General features: G+C 38.6%; 1 protein-coding gene across 1 annotated transcript; it reads left to right on the top strand.

The window, feature by feature from the left end:
• Positions 1 to 695: 695 nt before the first annotated feature.
• LOC311137697 (paired box protein Pax-6-like) lies at positions 696 to 13422 on the top strand (the record flags this gene model as incomplete). The annotated part of the gene is made up of 13 exons (XM_084172243.1): positions 696 to 708; positions 3634 to 3687; positions 4513 to 4542; positions 6994 to 7124; positions 7440 to 7481; positions 7571 to 7786; positions 8115 to 8280; positions 11584 to 11742; positions 12056 to 12138; positions 12255 to 12405; positions 12666 to 12778; positions 13063 to 13210; positions 13337 to 13422. 13 exons carry the CDS (start codon positions 696 to 698, stop codon positions 13420 to 13422), a joined length of 1392 nt encoding a protein of 463 aa, XP_084028369.1.
• Between the last annotated feature and the right edge of the window lie 1640 nt (positions 13423 to 15062).

The raw sequence follows: 15062 nt of genomic DNA, 5'->3' as shown, positions 1-15062 counted from the left end.
TGTTGATCCGTTTGAGGTCGGCGCGCAGCATGTGTTCACTGCCCGTACATCCATTTGTAACTTCAGGTTCATGGTTAGTGTAGGAAATCTTGTATGCGTTCCACGATCGTGGAGCCCTGTGAGTTGCACTTGCTATCCCTCATCCAATAGCATTTCTAAAGGAAATATTCAGTGTGTGTGTGTGTGTGTGTGTGTGTGTGTGTTAGAGAATGAGAAATTAATGTGCATGTGCAGAGTGATTAGTGGGTTTGAAAAGCAAGCTCTGGCTCTGCCCCGTTTCCCGCTCTGGCACCACGAAGTAGGAGGAAGTGTTTCGCTAGAAGATGATGACAGAGGTCAGGCTCTGCTAATGGGCCACTGAAGAGGAGTGGAGGCGAGGCACAGACCAGGAACACATACATTAATACACTAGTCCCATCACCAATCAGCGTAGGTGCGCTACCCTCTCTCTCCCTCTCTCTCTCCCTCTCTCTGTCTCTCACCCACTCACGCGCGCACATTTTCAGTCTCGCGCAGTCCTGACATCCCATTTTATTGTCAATCTCTGCTTCCTTCACAGGGATTTTCATCTCTATTCAAGATCACTTGGAAAATATATACAAGGAAAATCCTTCGAGGGGGCTATCCAGCACTGTGGCTCCGTCTCTTTTGCGCTCAGACTTATCAACAAGGGCTTTGGCTGCAGTGTACACAGGATGCCTCAAAAAGGTAAGCTCCGATTTCTTGGCACTTTGTACCTACATTTCAGACAGCGCGCATTATTCACACAATCATGCGTATAGCCTAGTTTATACATTACACTATTTTATAGTGAAACATAAAATAAAAGTAGGCTAAGTGTTGAAAAGGCAAATTAAAACAAAGTTAATAACTTGCAAGTTTTTGTTGTAATTTAGGAAGAGAGTCCGATTGGCTCAAAAGTTTTCAGTGATGGTCATATCGGCTTTAATGAAGGAACTTCGGTACGCAGACTAGTGGCAGCCTAATTGGAACATTTCAGTTCGCCTCTTTCTTACTCTGGTATTGCTTGTATCCCGTCGTTGCTTGCGGATAGCTTAATGCTTATTTATGACAGGAAAGAGTAAAAAGTCACGTTAGGCCAGTAATCAGTCCAGAGAATGGGGACGCAATGATCCGATGAGCAAGAGTGTCAAGTTGAATCATACAGTCAGACTCACCCGGGCACCATCACAGAAAATGCTCAGTGAACTTTTTCCTAAAGTTCACAAACCCTAACCCTTTATCGTGTATTAAATTACAATTGAAGTAGTCCTACTTACTGAACACAAATAGTAAAGTGCTTTTAACATTTGCAGGACATATAGGCCTATGTGAAAACAGTACAGAAATCCACTCATAATAAATAATACATGATTAAGCTTAGCCTATAGCTATTTTTCCACACAAAAGAATGAGGACGATAATGATTAGAATGACTCCATATTAGGCAACGTTTTACGTGCTATAGATAAAACAAGTAGAAGAAAATACAGAAAAAGTTCAACATCAAAACCATTGTTTATATTTGAGGTTCATTTTGATTATGCTATTTATAACGTTAGGATATGCATTAGGCTTTTGACTCTTCCAGTACAATAGGCCTATTGCTTTATTCTAATGGCAAAACATATGGTAGCTATATAGGCCTGGTGGTAGCTATGTAACATGTTATTGGGTTCAACTTCATGCCGGACATTGATGCTGTATTGAGTTTTTCTGTATATAAATGAAGGGAATAATATATGCCTTACAAGTCTGAAGATGCATGTTCAATTGAAATTCCAGAGGTAGTGGGTTAAAACGGGCAAAATACAGATGAGGCCCTCCTATTTTGTGGACTGCATCAAATAAATAATACAATTCTAGCTAGACTTGAACAAAAAGCAAATTATTGGCTTTTCATCATCTCATCTCAGTGTGAAGTAAAAAAAATAAATATATATATATATATATATATATATATATTACATATATTCATACAAGTAGACTGCTTTCGGGTTAAGCTCATGCTTAATACATTTCATTATTTTAGACATGTAATCATTATAAACTCGGAACCCTTTACTTTGCTTTTCCCAATTTTTTCATTGCATTAATACATTTGAAAATAATTAGAATGAGAAAAATGCAAATAAATGCTTTGTAGCTACACCTATCTAATTATAAACGTCTACAATGAGTGAACCAAAAGTGCATGTAATTTTATGTAATAAAGGATTATTAATTGTGAGTTGTAATTATGAGTTAGTTGAATTTACACCGTTTCTTTTGAATATTTACCATACATAGGAATAACACGTGCTGCACAGCTTGGCTCTATGCTTGGATGTATAGGTTATTTATTTGTGGATGCACACTGTAAATACACACACACAATCCATTGCCTGTTTAAAAAGGAGGAGATAAAAAGGGAGAAAATCAAAGCTTGGACTATTTCCATAGTGCCCTCCTTTTCGGCAAATGTTTTGAATGGGCTCTTTATGGCAATTGTCTTTTTCCAATTGAGCACCCCACTGAGCTGTTGTATCTTTTTTACAACCCTTAACGAAAAACCAGTAACACAATTATCTCCAGATATTTATAACAATCATTTGCGTTTCTATTTGATAAAAATTAAAAAAGCAGAGGGATACGGACACCGGGTCACCGCACGCAGCAGCGTAACTGTGGCGGTGTGAGGGGGTTGTTGTTGTGCTGGGCATGGGTGCAGTGGGAGGGGGTTGCTCCCTTCAGCTCTTTGTATTCCTGAGAGTTATTGGTACGGTTAGTACGAGGCTGGGTATCTAGTTAGGGAGCCTCAGTTCTACACTCTGGGTTCTGGTGTAGAAGCAGAAAGGACGCCATTGTTGAAATTCTGCAGGCTTTGTTGGAGAGCCTTCACCCCCTTCCCGATTTCACTTTCCAGAGCAGCCAACCGGGGTAGACAGCGTATGCCACTAGACGACTACATCTAAAGACATCTTAAACGTATATTACTGAAGTTTTTAATTGTATGGAAAGGGGATGGACTAAAGTGTTCATGGCTAATATAATAACAGTAATATTCACATGAAGAGCCTTGAACAATTTTGCACCTCTTAATATGCACATTTATTAAAAAATCGTTAATTGTATTTCTAAACGTAGCCTACTCTCAATACACCTAAAATACAGTTAAAAGCTGATAATATTTAACGTTTTCTAAAATTACTGCAATGCTTTTCATCTCATGAAATGAGTTGGAAAATATTGCAGTAAGTCTGACTTAATAAAAACGACAGCTAAGGTGTACTAATAAAATGTTTTGCTTTGTCCATAGGGAGAATATATTAACTAGTGAGAAGCAGATGAGAGAGTCTTTAAATTGTTTTAAGCGGACAGTCCACACTGTTTCCAGGCAAGTTTAAACACTGAATATATATATTCAAAAACCTATAGAACAACAGACGATATTATGCTCTCGTATTATAAAATATGAATGAATAATAGCCTAATGCATCCTGAGTTATTCATGAGTAATACAGTGCCCACCCGTAATTTTCTAATTGCACCAAATCAATGTCTGCGATGTGTATGTACCTTTATTATTGTAATAGCCTATTATTAGCAACATGCCAATACTGACCATTGTTATTCTTTTCCCATGACTAATAGAATACTATAACCGGGCCACGTGGGAATCTGGCGTTGCGTCCATGATGCAAAACAGTAAGTCATGTTTTTTTCTGAGTAACTTATACATTGAGCTGTAAAGAGGCAGTTGGCACATGACATTTATGCTGAAGATGTTGGTTTGCATGTTTGTGTAGAATAAGGCCAATACTTTTGGGCTTGTTTACATTTGCTGAATTAGAAATGCTTTATGTATGCTCATTGTCATATTTTGATCCACACAGTGGTATTTCTGTCATGTTTCTGTATGCTTCTATTAACCTGTACGTGTAGGAACTGAAATATAGCCTAATATCTGCAACTGGACTATCATATCAGAGAAGACGCTAGAAGGAAGTAGAAGGCCTAGATGGTTTTATTTATTGGCCAATTGCACAACTTCCAATGCAGTTGTTTTGACACATACAGAGAAAGAAAGAAAGAAAGAAAGAAAGAAAGAAAGAAAGAAAGAAAGAAAGAAAGAAAGAAAGAAAGAAAGAAAGAAAGAAAGAAAGAAAGAAAGAAAGAAAGAAAGAAAGAAAGAAAGAAAAGGTTATTCTTGATATGATAAAATAGCATTTCAGAAACGCCTGTTGGGGTATGCCAATTCACATAGTTCATTATATGCACTAATGGACATTGCATGCATCTCATGGAGAATATGTAATGTTTATGAAGATGTTATCCCTTCTATATTACCACAGTGTGGGATACAATTGTATGCTTTGATGAGACGTTGAGTCTTTCTTATGAATGCATTGGACCTATAAACGTTAGAGCAGTATTTACATATTTGAGATGTTATTCAGTAATTCATAATTAATAATGTTGTGTCGTTGGCAGAGTGACAATAAAATACATATATGTTCTTTCTTAATGCTGGACAAGAGGTGTATGACATCTGTAACGAAGGTGTGTGGAATAGCTTACCTCTCATTCTCTTAACTGAACGACACGTTTTTGCTGCAGTGTGCTTTCATATTTATGCCAATACATTATATTGCCTTGGCTTAGCCTTGAACTTCATGTATATTTTCATATCAGGCCTAAATTTATCAAGTTATAGACGTAGGATCAGATGGAAGATGTGATGCTCTACACTTGTTAGACCTCCAACCAAACAAAGCATTTGAATCTAGGTCAGTTTAAGTAGGCCATATGAAATAATTGAGCGGCCCCATATTCCCTCTCACATTTGAAAAGAAAACTGAGGCCTTCAACTAAACGTAATAGACTATACGAGTTTTTTCTTTGGCCATTAATTTGATTCTAGATGTTTTTTTAAAGATCAGACATATTGTGTCTGTTCCTCACCTTTTAAATGGACCTACTGGCTACCAAAATATTAGGCCTAGGCTATATATTAGCCTGTAAACAAGATTGTACAAGCTTGTGCCATTATTCATACCTTGTTAAATTTTTAAATATGATGGCAATGGACTGTCGCAATGTTATATGGGGTGGTCTTTTGAGCGAAATACTGAGCAGATATGATTCGGGTGAGGCCTTTAGTCTGTCTAAAGGTCGCGGCTGGCTCTGCAGGCTTTGTGCTAATAGCTCCTGGGTGTATATGGAACTGAGCGTCCAAAATGACGCCATATGTTTTCCTATTAATTGACTTGCAATAGAATACAAGGCGCATAATCATTGCCACTCGGCGAGATCGACACCACTCACCGTGGGGAATTATATAATGATAAAGAATTAGGCCTAACCTTTCTAGTGAAAGTTTTATATTATTATCTCTGTGTGGCAGTGATCAAGTGGATTTATTTGAGCACTATACGGGAGGCGCGTTCAAAGACAATAAATCTTCAATATGCTTTTCCCTGCTGACCTATCAAATGCACAAACACAATTGATTTAATCTAATCCTGGAATTAACCTACAAAAAATGACATAGCGATGGATTTGCTCTTACAGCAGTCTACTCCTAAGCAAATAGCCTATATTTACACCCTGATTTTGGCTAGAATTTGTGACTTCAGCCCTATGGCAGTAGACAACAAATTCACAAGCACATGTAGCCTAATGTTCTATTTTAAGGCCCAATATAATATTATAATTGATGTAGGGCCTGCCTATTATTTAATCTCATTTTTATTTGAAAACACAGTAACCAAACATATGTAAAACAAGGGAGAGTGCTAACATCTCAAGCAGACTTATAAAAACAGTGTAAATATAGGCTATGTTGGTTTGTCGCTTGAAAAAAAATAAGAATGTCACTTTTTATATATTAAGAGCGACGCGCGCTCCCATCCTCGTGCCCGCGCACAGCCCCCTGGCTACCATAAAATGAAGCTTCCCTTGAAGGGTAAATGAGTAGGGTCCAATTTAGTCTGAGTGATATCCAAATGCAGACAGCAAGGGTCGTTTTATCATGCTACTATTTGTCGTGATGATGCGATTTTCAAAAGCAGAGCAGTGTCATAAAGTGACATGCCTGCCACAAGTGCTCCAACTGATCTTTTCAATTAGCCTTCCATGCATGATCCAGGGCGACTTCCGCCTATTTCCAGAAATTAAGCTCAAACTTGACGTGCAGCTAGCTTTATTTTAAAGACAAATGTCAGCCAGGCTCATCATATTTTCCCACTCTTCTATATTTGGAGCTTATTTATTGCTAAGGAGCTTGTGCTCTTAGAGTCAATTTAACGGGAGGCTTGGAAGGGAAGGGAGAGGAGAACTAGAGCAAACGTAGACGACTACAGGGAGGCTCCTTTTCCATTTGACTTCAGGTTTGGTCTGGTTTCTGGGCTATCCTAAGCTGGCTATTGTTAATTGACTCGTATGAAAGTACCTGTTTACATGGGCGTTTATGATGTTTTGGCTTGTGTAACAAACATCAAGTTGATATACATAGGATTAGGTGATGATTTGTTTGATGTGTTGACAGTATACTGTAATTACTACTTTATAATGCTGTGAAGCAAATAGCATTACGCTATTTGAGCTAAAGCTTTGCAAAGATGCGCAGATATCGGCTCAGTGGGCTGGATATGTTTTGGTCGAGTTCATACCACACCGCTGAGGCTAATCAATGTTCTGCATGTGTGACTAGAACAAAATTGTAGAAGATAATGATATTCGCGAGCATATCCGGAAAGCATTTAAAACATATGACAAATTAACAATGGCAATTATAACACAATATGCAAAGTCCAGCGTGATTTCCTCTATGTTTGGTGGTGAACGTTCAGTTTTGTTTAGTCTCCTGTTCTGCTTGATAACTTTTATTTTTGCATAGTTAAACACTAAACACTTGCATCAGAGACATCTGTAGTGAAGAGGCTGCTGTTTTTAATCACAGCTCTTGATTCGTGGCTTAACTAAAGAGAGTGTAACCCTGTCTCTGCCCAGGTCACAGCGGAGTGAATCAGCTCGGCGGAGTGTTCGTCAACGGCAGACCCCTGCCCGACTCAACCAGACAGAAAATAGTCGAGCTTGCTCACAGTGGCGCGCGGCCGTGCGATATATCCAGGATTCTGCAGGTGATAACACTACATTCTTCTCTCTGCCTGCATAGTAAAATGCTTTAGAATAACATTTGTAATGTGTGATTTTTATTTAGAATATACAACTAAATGCACAGCCAAATATTGTTATTTCAAACCATTTTAAGTTGCAGTTTTGATTTTGGATGGTGAATTACGAATTATGGTTTGTCGTGATGCCAGGAAATGTTACGACACAACCTGCAAACATATCTATCCAAAGTAGATGTCTTGATCCAGTATCAGATGCATTTCAACAAAGTGCAAGTAAAATTACCTTATACCATTCAAGGTATATTTCTTGTGTTATAGACCCATGGTGATGCAAAAGTCCAAGTGCTGGACAATGAAAACGTAAGCTTAACAATGTTTGTAGTATACACATATATTACACATTAGTCTTGAATAATGTATGTGATTTGTGTCTATTGTTTTCTATTTAGGTGTCAAACGGCTGTGTGAGTAAGATTCTGGGCAGATACTATGAAACCGGCTCCATCAGACCAAGGGCGATCGGAGGTAGCAAACCAAGAGTAGCAACTCCGGAGGTGGTCGGAAAAATTGCCATATACAAGAGGGAGTGCCCTTCAATCTTCGCGTGGGAAATTCGTGACAGACTGCTTTCAGAGGGGGTCTGCACAAACGATAATATACCCAGTGTAAGTTCATTGAGTGTAAGTTACTACTCATACCATTTTATACGCATAAAAAAAAATAACTGAGTTAAATTACAACGAACAACTGACCTCAATATTGTTTATGATCGTACACCTGTTTCAGAACAATTACGCATTGCGATTGATAATATACATTTAATTGATATTTTGTTTATTTCCCATTTCGATACCGAGTTTCTTACCCAAATACATATTGTGAATGTGAGAGTATGCATGCCATTATGTGACAGATCACTTACAAGCCAATGTGCGGTCACAACCAAGGGAAGCGCGTTGAATTAATGTGAAGCATTTTGGGTTTGTCTTTCAGGTGTCATCGATAAACAGAGTACTGCGCAACCTGGCTAGCGAAAAGCAACAGATGGGTGCAGATGGCATGTATGAGAAGTTGAGAATGCTGAACGGTCAGACTGGGACGTGGGGGACCCGGCCGGGCTGGTACCCCGGAACCTCAGTGCCAGGACAGCCCAACCCAGGTAGGAGAATCACTGGATTTGACGAGAGGAGTGAGAATGTCTTTATTAGGTCATTTCTATAACGATTTATTATTATTATTATTATTATTAGCTATTATTATTGTTGTTGTTGTTGTCGTATATCACTATACCAGGCCTATTATTACCATCATTATAATTATTTAAAAAAATTAACACAATAATATCTCCTTATATTTTATTGTGTTACAACATTATTAGGCTACATTATTGAAAGTAGCATGGGAACAAAAATAACTTTTTACAAAATCTTTGAGGATATCAAAGTTCAGCTGATGTTGTTTATCACTAATGCATCGGCTTTATTAGCCTTATTTGACCTATGCATGGAACTGTAATTCATTTGCTGTCCTATAGGCCTGTGCCATGCCCCCGAAAATGATTCAAAGATTAGGATACTTGGTATGATTCGACTAATTATTAACTTGCAAATTCTCGACATGTTTTTCGATTAAGTGTATTTTACAATAAGGTTGTAATTTCACAATTTAGTCGGTACGATTTAGTCTGCACGATTGATGCATTTATTGGCCCATACTGTAGGCCTATATCTGGTTGTCCGTCAATGAGTCCACATTTTCCCCATCCAACCTGCTTTAGGATGAAAAAATCTGAAGCAGTGTGCGGTAGGCCTATCTGTACAAAGGATGTTTCTGTCACACGCAAGAATTTGTTATGGGAACAGTTCTGTCGCTATGTAATTGCTCATTAGAGAACGTTTTGTTTCTCATTAAGGCGACATGAATAAGCGTCTAGTTTGAGGAGACAGCTGTAGAAATGTTCCACGGGAGACCCCTGGACACGATATGGCACCATTTGCCAATTAGACACGTCAGTTTTAAGAGAACTAAACAATAAAGGATGGACACTATTGAAATACATAAACCGTTTTTTCTCCTTCATAATTTCTGCGTTTTTGTTGTTGTTGGCAACTACACCTATCTCGAATGAGATATCCCCAACAATTAAATTAAGGTGAAAGGTGACCAAGTGCTAAGAGTAACAAATACATTTTTTCATGGTATATAATAATAATAATAATAATAATAATAATAATAATAATAATTATTATTATTATTATTAAGTAGGCCCTAGTGTTATTATAATAGTATCCCAATAGTATTAATTATATAATCTAAGCCTATATAATCTTAGCATAATTATAGACTATTAGGCTGTTATAAATGAATAATAACGATGATAATAAGTGCTGCTGCTGTTGTTGTTTGTACTTTGAATGTATCACTGTTATCCTGTCTATTCAAAATATGCCCAAAATGTGTGTGTTAACACCACAGCCAGCTATACCAACATCGTATGTTCACTTATGTTCTGCCATAAGTGTCTACACTTCCATGGAGTGCGATTTCAGGGAAATTAAGAATCCATTACTCCGGAAGCATACGGCAGGGTGAGGTCTCAGAGGGGGAGAAATATGGTCTCAATCTGATAAACGCCACGCAACAGTGAATAAAATAGTGGATTCATCAGAGTGACAGGGCCCGAAGAGAGACAACTCTTTCACAAGGAGAGGCTGAAAGCTCTCGCTTGCGATTTCGTGTTTTTAGGGATCAACGTGACAGTTTTTCTTATCTTTTTTTCTTTATAGAGGACTAAAGCTGTCTATGGGGTTTAGACACTTTCTCTTTCAGGGGGTCCCAGAATGTTTTTAGTTTCTATTGCTGAAAGATGCCGCAGTTGGTTCTCTATCTGTTGGCTTGTTTTACGCCTGACTGATTGCGACACGTGATACTAAGGAATGGTTTTATTTCCCAGCGTCTTTTATTAATGAAAACAAATCCCAAATCTAGCGACAGTTGGTCTGGCTGAGGATAATAGAACGCACATTCACTCCTTTTGACGGATTAGCTCCAAAACTATAGCGCACTGGTCACTGATAAGCTTTATTTTTGGACACAAGAGGGACATTTAAAGGGGATAACTTCATCTTCGCGTATGTTCACAATAATGTAATAAGACACATCGTTCTGAATAATACATTTGGTTTTGAAACAACCAATCTGTCTGAAAAGCATCTGCATAACTTCAGAGCAAAGTGAATAAGCTACACAAATATGATGATGGGTCACTGCTGATATATAGTTGTTGAAATATATCTTCACCTATATTACTTAACTGTGAGCATACCAATACAGCTTATGACTAGGTATACTGAGCAACCTGCCTGTGCATGTAGAAAAAACACGAACTGTGAAATGGTAATCACCCACACAATAAACTGCCAAAGCAGATTTATCTAGGCCTACATAACTATGTGTATCGTTTGCTACGTAGGCATAATGTAATGGAGAAAAGGTATGCTGAATAAAGTGTCTAACAACACGACTGACTGAGGCCCCTCAACTCACAGTAGGTTTCTCTGTCGCCTTTATGTAACAAACACTGTCTGAGCATAGAGATGTCTCATTCAGTGTGTGCTGGGTGTTTTTCTTCCATGGCCTAAAGAAACCATAAATCCTAACTGGCGTTGAACAGGGCATCCTAGGAGACAGTGATTAATGATAGTAGTGCATAAAGGTTAACATACTGAGCTGAAAAGTCTGTTGACTGGAATCCTCCATACAATGAGGGGCACTGCGAGCCTCGAGAGAATCCTTTTGTGGCCTCCTCCAATTGTGTCCTCAAATTCTGCCCACGAAAGTTTGCCAACCCCTCCACAGACCGTGAATTTAATAGTTTCCCTTACTCTCCTGGTATTGTGTGGTCGTGAAAAACTGCTTTTATTCAAGTGTTGTGGGTTATTTCAATGGGTGTACAAACGCCATTGTGGAAAAAGATAACATTTTAAAAGGGAACGTTTGGATTTTAAAGCATTTCAGGGGATCTGAATAGGTTCTACTATGTCTTATATTTCAGCAAGACAAGCATTGTTACATGGTCCTAAAAGATCAACGCCAAAAAGAATAGTTTCCCTCAACATTGTATAGCCATTTTCTATAGCCTGATGTAACTAATAATATCTGGTCAAAATAACACAATGAATTGTCAAACCCAGTCAATATCAGTTGGAAGGAGCAGAGAACACAACAAGTCTCAACATTTCACATATTATAAGAGAATGTTTTAGGCACAGGTGGGTTTTGGGCATATCCTCATAGGCCTCATTAAACTCCAAGGAATGCAAAAGAAACTCCAATGCAAGAAAATACAATAATTGTGCTAACTTGATCATATTTACTTCCAAACAGGTGCACCTCCTGCTATGCATTAAAGCTGAACAAAGAGTGATAGTTTGTATTGATTGATTGATTCATTATTTTTCAGATGGTTGCCCACAGTCAGACGGCGGAGGTGAGAACACTAATTCAATAAGTTCGAATGGAGAAGACTCGGATGAGACCCAAATGAGACTTCAGCTGAAAAGAAAATTGCAAAGGAACCGCACGTCATTCACACAAGAACAGATAGAAGCGCTTGAGAAAGGTACATTATACGGCCACTGTCACATGTTCTTGTCCAACTGTCGGCCGAAGTAATCCCATTAATGAGCTGGTGATACTAAATTAGAATATTTTAAGCATAATTAAGGCATCAAGACTGACTCGTAACTTGGCCTATTCATTTTGAATATCACCACAGATTACTGTTTTCATTGGCAAACTTTGAATAACTGTTTCACTGCAAATTTGAAGTTTTTTCCACAACTGTATTAGTCTGAATGCTTTTGTAGGCATATTTGATGTATAGCACATTAAATTACTTCCTTTCTAGTTCTAACTAATTTTATTTTTTTCAGAGTTTGAAAGAACTCACTATCCAGATGTTTTCGCAAGGGAAAGACTTGCTGCAAAGATTGACCTCCCAGAGGCCAGAATACAGGTACAGTGACCTCTCCTTGTGCCCATTAATATCATCTTGAATTTAGGGATATTGTAACCACATTCACAGAACTGACACATCCAACACTAACCATTGAAACATGAATGTGGTTTCAGGTGTGGTTTTCAAATAGAAGGGCAAAGTGGAGGAGAGAGGAGAAACTCCGGAATCAAAGGCGGCAAGCCAGTAACTCCTCCAGTCACATCCCTATCAGCAGCAGTTTCAGCACCAGTGTCTACCAGTCCATCCCGCAGCCCACAACACCAGGTTGGAGTCAGTGATCTTTATCTTTAACATAACATCCTATTACATCATGTGCATTCCACCTTCATTTATTGCCTGTAGGATCCATTTATGGGATTTTAGAACTGTAGCCTCATCAGCATGTAAAACAAAAATGTGTACAAATGTGGGTGAGAGTCAGGAGTGCCACACAATCCATTCTATGTTCCTGCATATCAATGTTGCAAATGTCAATCAGGTGCTGACTGGTCTCTAAAATAAATGTATATATCCTACCCCTGCAGTATCGTTCTCGTCAGGATCCATGTTGGGAAGACCAGACACAGCCCTTACAAACACATACAGTGCCCTGCCACCTATGCCAAGCTTCACCATGGCCAACAACCTGCCTATGCAAGTAAGTACATCAAGTCACTGTCAGATCCAATAATTAATGTAGCATTTTGGTGTTTTTTTCTAATTACTTTGCATAGCATCCATATCACAAGTTAATGCTAATAACTGGCAATGCTGTAGTAAATACTATGTTGAATTTCTAAACTAAATATGATAGTGCATTATTTATGTTCCCATGGTTTAGTGTGGCCCATCCCTTAGTAGTTGGGACCGTAGATGTGAAATGCTGCTAGGTGACAGAGAGGCAGGTGAATCTGACTGTCCTGTGTGCTGTTTCCCCCCCAGGCTCCTGTGCCCAGCCAGACCTCCTACTCCTGCATGCTGCCCACCAGTCCCTCAGTCAACGGGCGGAGCTACGACACGTACACCCCTCCTCATATGCAGGCACATATGAACAGCCAATCAATGGCAGGCTCAGGAGGCAACTCAACAGGTAAGCAGAGAAATGGTTCATGACAAAAAAATAATAAATCCAAGACATTACAAATCACCATTTGCAAACATTAGTAGGTATTCATGGTGCCTGAACTGATCCATCGCTCTGTGTTTGTCATGTAAGGTCTCATCTCTCCTGGAGTATCTGTTCCTGTCCAAGTCCCAGGCAGTGAAGCAGACATGTCCCAGTACTGGCCCAGGCTACAGTAGAGACACGACTACCGTCAACGTGTGACTCCTCGGATATTGTCTTGAAAGAAGAGGCTGTCCAGCAGTATTTAATTACAAACAAGAGAAAATAGACTCTAAAAGACACTCTTTTGTACTGGGATTGTGCCATTCTCTATCATTCTTTGGACGCAAAGACTTGAAGAAGAAAAAAAAGAGAAAGGACTTCTGTAAAGTGCCCAGTGTAACATCCTTAATGGGGAAAAAATATCTCTGTTCTCCGTTTCCAACTTATGTCATTTTTGGTGTATTTGTATATGACCATTTGTATGTCATAATGAAAAAAGAACAACGTGGATGGACTGTGAAACTGAGTTGTTCCTTGCTTCTGCTGAAAAGAAGATCATTTGTGAAGAATTTTCTGCCATGAATAGTTTTTTATCAACGTATATCAAGAAGCTCTCCCAGTCTGTGTACAGAATGTGGACTCTGGTGAAACACGTTTCTATCACTCCAAGGCAGAGCTGGACCAGCAGGTACCAGCTGGGTACGAGAAGCCAATTTCTCTGTTATTTTCTTTTCCAAAGCTTTCTGGCAGAATCATTGTAAATGGAAAGCATTAACCGCTAAAAAAGAGGTGAAAAAAAACTTTTGGTAGCTAAAAACTGTAGATTGTGTCTTCGATATAATTCAGTTTGTTATGTCGAAATGTAAGTATTTGTCTCCCTAGCAGTCTCCCGGACAACATTTCTATAATAAAGTTAATTTCATTGATATTTATCTGAATATTCTATGTATGTTTTATACACATTTTCATGTAATTTCATTGAATTGGGTACAAGTTCGTTGTTATAGTTGTAGTTAAGTGTTTTACTTTATTTTGTGCTACTAAAACCTCTTACTGCAACAGTGCATAGTAGCGCAAGGCCTGCAAGAGTTGAAAGCCTTTTAAGGTTTGGATCTATACATATCTGAATTAACCATTGTTGATTGTACAGACAGACCAAAGCCTTTGTATATAATATATTACACAACCTCCATTTCCTTTTGTAATCTTCTGTTGCATATTTTTTTAAAGATGTTGGTGACTTTTACATAGGCACAGTTTTAAATGTTAGTTTATCAGCTAGCCTTTAACTTATGAGCGAAAACCAGACATTTCCTTATAGTGGGTTGACCAGACCTTTGCTTGTCAGCGCCTTATTTTGTCAGACATGAGAAGATGCCGAAAAGTTACTTTTCATGAAAAGTTTTGCTCTACGACCCCCACAAGCTTCACGAGAGTCGCCTGAAGTCGGTGATGCTGACGTACCAACTCAGAACAGGTCGTCTCACAAAATTGCCTGTCTAGTCTGAACGGTTTGAGGTAGAAACTATTAGTGCCCCACTATCGAAAGCTGAGATTCTCACAAACACGGATGACTGTTTTGCTCTACGACCCACACAAGCTTCACATAACCCATTGCTGGGTGGTAAAAATGAACAAAAGTGAATGTGGGGTAGAATGTGCCAAAAACAAAGGGGTTAAATATGGGTCTAAAAATAGCTAAATGATCCATGGTATGACCATCTGAAAACAATTCCATATGTTGGCATAGTAGAACATCCCCCCAAGGCTTAGACTCAAGAGGGTTAACTAGTAATAAAAAATAAATACAAAAGATAGGAGTCAAAATTATTGG

This window comes from Coregonus lavaretus (genome assembly GCF_964263955.1).
Source record: "Coregonus lavaretus genome assembly, chromosome: 11".
Taxonomy (NCBI): Eukaryota; Metazoa; Chordata; class Actinopteri; order Salmoniformes; family Salmonidae; genus Coregonus; species Coregonus lavaretus.
This window is presented reverse-complemented; position numbering and strand designations above follow the sequence as displayed.